The sequence below is a fragment of the Austrofundulus limnaeus genome, unplaced genomic scaffold (assembly GCF_001266775.1).
Source record: "Austrofundulus limnaeus strain Quisiro unplaced genomic scaffold, Austrofundulus_limnaeus-1.0 Scaffold36, whole genome shotgun sequence".
Lineage (NCBI taxonomy): Eukaryota > Metazoa > Chordata > Actinopteri > Cyprinodontiformes > Rivulidae > Austrofundulus > Austrofundulus limnaeus.
In genome coordinates this window covers 2,277,685-2,285,188 of record NW_013952438.1, presented here as the reverse complement: position 1 = coordinate 2,285,188, position 7,504 = coordinate 2,277,685, and the positions used below count along the sequence as shown (strand labels likewise).

Genomic DNA, 7,504 nt, shown 5'->3' with positions numbered 1-7,504 from the left:
GCCAGTGTGGTTTCCTGTCAGCTCAAGTGACAATAAACCTCACTCAGATCCAGAATTCTGGTGTTGTATGGTTCGAGTCCTTCTACAAATCAATTTATTTAACAATGGTGTTTTTAATATTGACTTCAGTTTATTGAACACGAATTTTCTTACAGAGACATGGAGAAAATCGAGTTTAATCCAAGTTTAATCTGTTCACATAACCTGCAGATGTGCTCACTGGAAGTTTCTCTACCTGTTGTCGTCAATTTCCAGTGAAAATGTTTAAAAAGGTATTTTCATTTAATTGCAATAAAAAATGTAGCAATGTGCACATACTGTAATAAGATGCAAAATTGCCTCCATATAACCAACAAGAAACTTTTCAAATTCCCCTCAGTTGACATATGTAACCAGAGCAAATGCTACAGAACTGCAGCACAAGCATCATTCTCGTCCTTACTGAGCGTCACATCCACTGTTGTGCTGCCGTTGCTGAGTTTGCAGCTGCTTCTTCAGATTTGAAGCAGAGCTGTCTGCGGCTGACGGACATTTATTACAGCCCAGGGACAGTTTGCAATATGCTGCTGTGACACATCTCAACAACGTGCCCCTTAATTTTTTTCTTTTTTTGTATCACTTCAGTAGAAAACGGAACCAAATGTTAGTTTATTTAGTTTATTTATTTCTTCATCATCAGTGACATGCCCCTTAATTTGTCGAATGCTTCGAAAGAGGAAAGGAAGAAAAAAAAACAAGTTTGTGCCAAGAAATACACTAAAATGTTTATGTATAACAAATAATAAATGGGGTGTCTTTGGGGTTTAGGAGGTCCATTAAAAAATGAAAAGGTCTAAAGATAACTGCATGCAAAAAAGAAATATGACTCAAAGAGTATCCCCCTTCAGACATTAGAGGGTAATACTTCCAGTTCAAAAGAGGCAGCAGTGAGGCTGCATAAGACGGCACAGTCACTAACATGTTGACGTTCTGAGAGAGCTGGGTCCGGACAGTGTTTTCTGATTTTCCTTGTCGGCTCAGGGATGAACCAACTTCGCTCCTATTCCTCTTCTTTACCTCACCAACAGAAGAGAGAAGGCATAAAAGGTGCAACAGTCTGACCAGACAGTCTGACAGAGCCCTCAGTGTTTACATAATTTGTCTCGTCACAATGGCTGAGTAACTAAACATGAACACAAATGCGTGGTTTAGAGGGTTGACTTTAGAAAGTGATGTGGTCAGACCAGCTGCTTCTGAGTACGGAGAATCGATTGTGTCAAAGAGCTGCTTTCACGCCCATATTTGACGGTTTCTAATTTGGAGTTAAACTCACACACAAGTTAAGCGAGCAGACCGAGTGACGGGAAAAAATGAAACTGCGTGCGTTTAAAGGTCAAGTGACCGTTTTGCATGAGAATGTCAGATCAAAAGGTGTTGGTAGCGTGAACACTGCTGGTCCTGTCAGGGTCTAGTGCCACCTCCCACTGGATACAAGCAGGGATCCTGTGCAGAACAGAGTGGTGTTTTATGTTTGTGATGAGTTGCCCCATCTGTTTTAACTGACACTTGAAATGGGGCAGATTGGCGCCAAGTCAAACTTTATGTCTGAGCTGATTTGGTCAGGGAAAGACATCAACGTGAGACATGTGGATGGGACTTGTTATAGTGTTAAAAGACCACAACAGGTTGCTGTTTGAGGTGGATATGTCGCTGCAAGGAGTTTCTTCCAGGTGGCGTCTTCCCTCCAGGGAAAAAAACCCTCAGACATCCATTGTTATTTTGGTCACAAATCTTTCCTGGTTAAAGCTCCACAGTTTTTGTGTCTTCTTTGCACAATGTCTGTTTTATCTCCACTCATGAGTCTTTGGCTGTTTAACGATCTTTATAAAAGTCTGCTTCCTAGTACAACAAAAGCAGGTAGTTGAAGCAAAATGCAGCATCACAACACATTCAGCATAAACAAACACGCCCACAAACTTCTGACCAATGACACAATAATTTTGTACGCAGAGGGAGTGAAAGGTTCCCCCGGCAGGTTGTGACAAGGAGCTGAAGACTCAAAGCTGTGTACAAATTGACACACTATCATGCGACTGCAATAATGAGACCAGATTTCATCAGGTCTTAAGACATGCAGACATAGCAAGTCACTGACATTATGATGTGCCATCAGGCTTTCCCAGATTACTACCAGAGGTGACCTGAAGTCATACCTGAAGACTTCCTGTCAGTGCCTCTCCACAACGTTGATAGGATTAAACTTCTCCCATCGGCACAGCCACACAAAGATCAATCATAGTAATGCACTATCGAGATTCATCACTGAACACAACACCACTCATCATCAGTCCAGTCCTCTCAGTTATGGCACCAGTCCAAACAGAGCCGTCTGCTCTGCTGTTATTTGAAGCTTGAGAATACGTTGAACCCAAAGTCCAAATGCCAGCTGTAGAGACAATGAATGATGACACAAGGTTTTGTAAAGGATCCAGTACCCATGTATGGTGAATGTTGTGGTTCTGTACTTCATGCACAATATGACAGTCCTCCCTTAATGCGTCTGTGTTGGGCAACTAAAAGCTTAAATACTGTCAATTGATGTCTTCACTTCCTCTGTTGGTTTTGGCTCTTGTGGTATTTATGGGCCAAACATGCTGAAGGATTGCACCACCTGACCTCATGCAGATCCACAGTCTGACCCCTATCAAACCATATCATGTGCTCATAACATTGTCCAATGTATTGTATCCCCCGACATACACTACATGCGATTCCGCTCCGCTGCGCAGTTTGCCACCATTAAATTCCACCCTTGCGTCCGCTAAGGTGCAAAGCTCAGATGAGCTCTGAGAAGCATGTGCAGGAAATGCAGAATCACACAATAAACTCATCGATAAATGCAATAATAGAGCAAAAGAATTAATTCTGTGAAAGACGGACTCCAAACACAGTTAAAACTGCATTGCCTTTGTGTTTTTCAAACTTCTGGTTTCAAAATAAAATCCATGTGTATTATGTGTGCATGCAGCGCGCTACACGTTGCCATTTGCTTCCCAAACAGCACGATACATTTTGACAGCATTTGTGTATAAATATATGTATGTAGTTATTAATATAGCTATGATTTTGACAAAATAAATCTGTCTTCGGTGAATTATTTTGAAAATACAAATGTTGTCCTGTGATGGACTTGCAACCTGTCCAGGGTGTACCCCGCCCCTCGCACTGTGACTGCTGGATATGGGCACCAGTGACCCAAGCGACCCTGAAAAGGAAAAAGCGTGTACAGAAAACGGATGGATGGATGGATGGATGGATGGATGGATGGATGGATGGATGGATGGATGGATGGATACAAATGTTGTGCTCGTTCTTTTTCCTGTTGGTGCTGTGTGATCTTTGTGGATTGATTACGGGGCAGCCCCGGCATCCAGAAATAGAATTAAATCTAATATTGGCAAATCATCGTGTGCACACCACCACCACCGCTGTGCACCACTGCGCAGAGCCAGTGTGCTCTCATTCATTATAAAGGTTGCATATTAACTGCGTGAGTTAGACCCCTGCATCCTGTGTAAGTTGGGGGTAAGGCCTGGCCTGGCCACAGTCTGTCACGATCTGTAGTGTTTGAAACCCCTTCTGCAAAGTGGGGACTCAAGAGGCTTGGGTTAAAAAAAAAAGGTAAATTTAAGACCTGTTGAGACAGCCAAGAAAATCAGGAAGGATCACAAGGAGGACTGAGACTGTGTAAGACACTTAATGCTTCTCTACTGGAGCCACAGAGGTGAAAAACATTTAAAGGAGGACACTGATGAACTGCATGACGACAAGTGGGCAAAAAGACAGGGGATGGTAAGCTGATGGTAGCTAATGTAATCTTGTTGTTGGTAGCTTGCTGTATTGTTGAACTGATGTGAAAAAAACATTACAGTTGCTGCAAACGATTCAAGAAAAGTTAATCTGCAATTAAATATGCAGAACTCTGGTTTGAACCCAGCCTGGTCCAGATCTTACAATGCCCAAAAATGCCCTTTGGTGCTCAGATGCTCCTGCAATTGCCTGATAACACTATTGCTCTAAACCCCTCTGGTCTGTTTGGTGCAAATTGCATCCAAAAAATAATAATATTATAAGATAAAAAACTACAGTATTTCTTCTAGGTGCTAATCTTTTCTTTTATTCAGTGACTATTTGTATTGCAGTAACATGTAAGATATATTTGCACCTTAAATATTTTGTTTGCTTTTGTTGTTTAGGGTCAGACAGCTGAGCTGGTAAAATTGTACACAATAAAACAAGGATCTATCATTTTAACGGAACATGCAAACAAAACAAACCCATGTTCCATATGTTAAACTCATTAAAAGTACTCCATTTCTGACTTTAACCCAGAACACCACTAACCTACACTTTCAGTTCTCACCCTTTCCTTCCCCGTAGGTGGGTGCGCTCCGTGTCCCCTACGCTCGCCGGTGCGCGCGCGCGCGCCCACCCACTCTTTAACTGTTAATCTCCACATCTCTGTCTCTCCTCCTCTGGGCTCGGGCTCATGAAGTCACTGGCCAGCAGCCAGCCACTCAGTGTCGGGCTGAAGCTGAAGGAGCACCGTTCTGTGTGAGCTCCACAGATCAGGAGAGTCCTGGCGCAGTCCGCTCCGAGCGGGGACAGCTGCAGCAGGGGACCGGATGGAAGTACCACCATCCTGAGGACATGCTCCTGTAAACACACTCTGCTGGGTTTTCTTTTTTGCCTGAAGCGGACAAGTTCACTTTCCTCCCTCCTTTCAGGTGAAGATCTTTTTTATTTATATCTATTTTTTTTGTCCTTGAAAAGAAGAAAACGCTGCTGTTTTTGCTCGCCACCCCGGCCGTCCAGCACCCATGAATTCGGATAAAAATGTGTACCTCGGCAGGGACAAAGGCATCATGCGGAAGAGAGCTCTGCTCCTTCGGAAGGGTTGCAGCTTCGAGATTACCAGGTAGGTCTGCTTTTGTGTTCTTTGAAAAGGGGGCGATTGGATTTCTGCCTGGGACATAATCAGACCAGACAATCGGGTTCTCTCTGTCTTAGATTTGCCAAGATTTTCCGCGTGTGTGCGCGCACAGAGAGGAAGAAGTGGGATGTCCCAATGCCATAGGTTTTGTTTTGTTTTTACCAGGAGTGGAGTCGTTTAAGATTCCCTTCTTCTGCGTATGTATCCATCTGCTGTAGTCCTTGGTTTATTATCGTTATCATGATTCATCTACATCTCAGCGCTGTGCGTTTCCTTATCGGACCGTGGAGGGACGCGTTACGCACGGCTACATTCCGTCTGCACCTGACTCTGCAATATTACCAGGGGTGGTTGGGGATACTTGGTGAATTTATGGGCAAAATGAAAAGCAGGCTGGGCATTCCTTTGATTTTTATATGTCATTGTTTGCCACATGGTTGACAGATACAATTAAAATGGGAAGATAAAAAAGAAAGCAGGTCTAATTCTGGATTAGAGGATGACAGTCACATGGGGTGACAAACCGACCACATAAATGGCAGCTGGTGCAACTTCTCTGCATGACACGACAGGCTCTGTGAGATATGTGGCCTCCTGCGGTCATCTCCAGCAGGATGACACAGGCTGACATGCTCCTGCCCTGCGTGTGTGTGGTCACACTCCATCACAGTTTGGTGGCTTGTTGTTCAGCTGATGGCGCATCTTCCTCTTTGCATCACATCTTCCTTTCCCAAAGGCTTCAATTAAAACCTAAGCTAAGATATTGTAATGCCAATGTTCCTGTTGGTTTACTTCAAATTTAATTCAAACCATTTGTGAAGCACACTGAAAGCAGCCGAAGGGATGATCTGTAAAACAGGCAATGAAATATTAAAATCAAAGTAAAAGCTACATGTGGAGTTTAGCTTCCTGTGTTTTTCTGTCTCTTTATTATTATTTTTGTTTCTCCTGCTCATGTTTTCTTCAGCTTACATGTATTGTTCTACTTCACACCTGTTATCCATTCTGTCATCATCCCAGCCAGGAGCAGGTGGTGCAGCTCCTCCTCCTTGTTTTAAAGTAGTGCAAACTTCTGTTTTTAATCCAGATTTTATGACATAAAATCGTGTTACCGCTCCCAGTAATAAGACAACACATGTAGTGTTTATCAATTTTAGTTTCACTTTTTGTTACAAATGGAAATATTTTTACTGATTATACATATGATGATACATATTATAGTAGATGGGATTTAAACCCTGGTTTCCTGAATAGGACACAATATCCATCACTATAAGTGAACAGTGTGGTTTGCTGTTTTTACGTTCCTGGTTTTATTTTCCCATTTTGACACATAATTAGGTGTCTGCAATCCCAGCTGCACTCATCTATAATCACTTTACCCAGTTACATGTACTCCTTGTTCTCTTGTTCAGTTGTCAGATTCTTAAAAGTCATTGTTGTTGCTCATGCTTCCTGTTGTTGCCACCTGTCTTTTTTTCTTTTTGTTTAATATGTTTGCGGGTTTTTGTACCTGCCTGCCTGTTGTCTCTTTGGTTCATCAATGCATTGGTGTTGGCTGTGTTTTGCACTGTCTGTTAGTCCAGATATGTTGGACATAAACTCTATTTCTGCAAACTGAGGCTGTTTAAAATGACGCCTGCAACAGGTAGGATATTATTGTTCATAATTTTCATAGAAAATATTACTTAAAAATGGCCAAGGTTTGTAATTAATTAAAAAGTGGTGGTAAGTTTCATTTGTTTTAGTTTATAATATGAAATACTGCCTCAATGTAAGGTTTCTCAAGTGAATGAAAAGAGATTCTCCTGCAGCAATAATATCTCATCCTGGTCCTCGAGGGCCACTGTCCTGCATGGTTTTGATGTTTCTCTGCACCTGATTTGAACAAATAGATGACTAACAGTCTTCTGCAGAACTTTAAAAAATGCTAAAGAGGAAATTCAGCCATTGAATCAGGTGTGTTGGAGCAGGGACACAACTATAAAATGAATAGAAATGACCCTCAATGACCAGATTTGGTCACCGCTGGTCTGCAGCTTTAAATATAAACAAAAGATTAAATCATCCACAATAAAAAAAAGTAAATAAATACAAAAATACATGGAAAATCAAAGCACTGCCTTTATAACATCATTAATGTTTGGTGTTTTTGGTTAAAAGCGAGTAGCTCATTCCATTTCTTTTGACTGACACGTCTGCGTGGGTTGTATTATCTCGTAGATTATCGCTCCACCTTCCTCAGTATTCACTCTAATGTTCTTCTATTTCAGGCAAACCACTGAGGTGTGCAGAAGGACAAGAATTCACATAACTTTCACTTCATTACTCCATTTAATTTTTTTTATTTTATTTTTATTTTTGAAATCCTAGTTTGAGTGTAGATGAAACTCATGAAAGACTGCCAGGTCTCACATTCCAAACTGTACTCAGGGTGAACGCGGGGGTGAAATGTGGTCAGCTTAGTGCCAAACGCTTTCCTTCAAATTACACATCCCTTCTAATTAGCCTGATCTGGGCTGCATATAGTGG

General features: G+C 41.9%; 1 protein-coding gene across 4 annotated transcripts in view; it reads left to right on the top strand.

Annotated features, from left to right (window-relative positions):
* Positions 1 to 4,496: 4,496 nt before the first annotated feature.
* The window catches only part of garnl3 (GTPase activating Rap/RanGAP domain like 3), a gene marked incomplete in the record, with an annotated part of 108,791 nt that continues 105,783 nt past the window's right edge, over positions 4,497 to 7,504 (top strand). For all 4 annotated transcript variants that reach the window (XM_014006601.1, XM_014006596.1, XM_014006598.1 and 1 more), the window contains 1 exon segment: positions 4,497 to 4,957. In XM_014006601.1, coding sequence (XP_013862055.1) covers positions 4,860 to 4,957 — 98 coding nt within the window.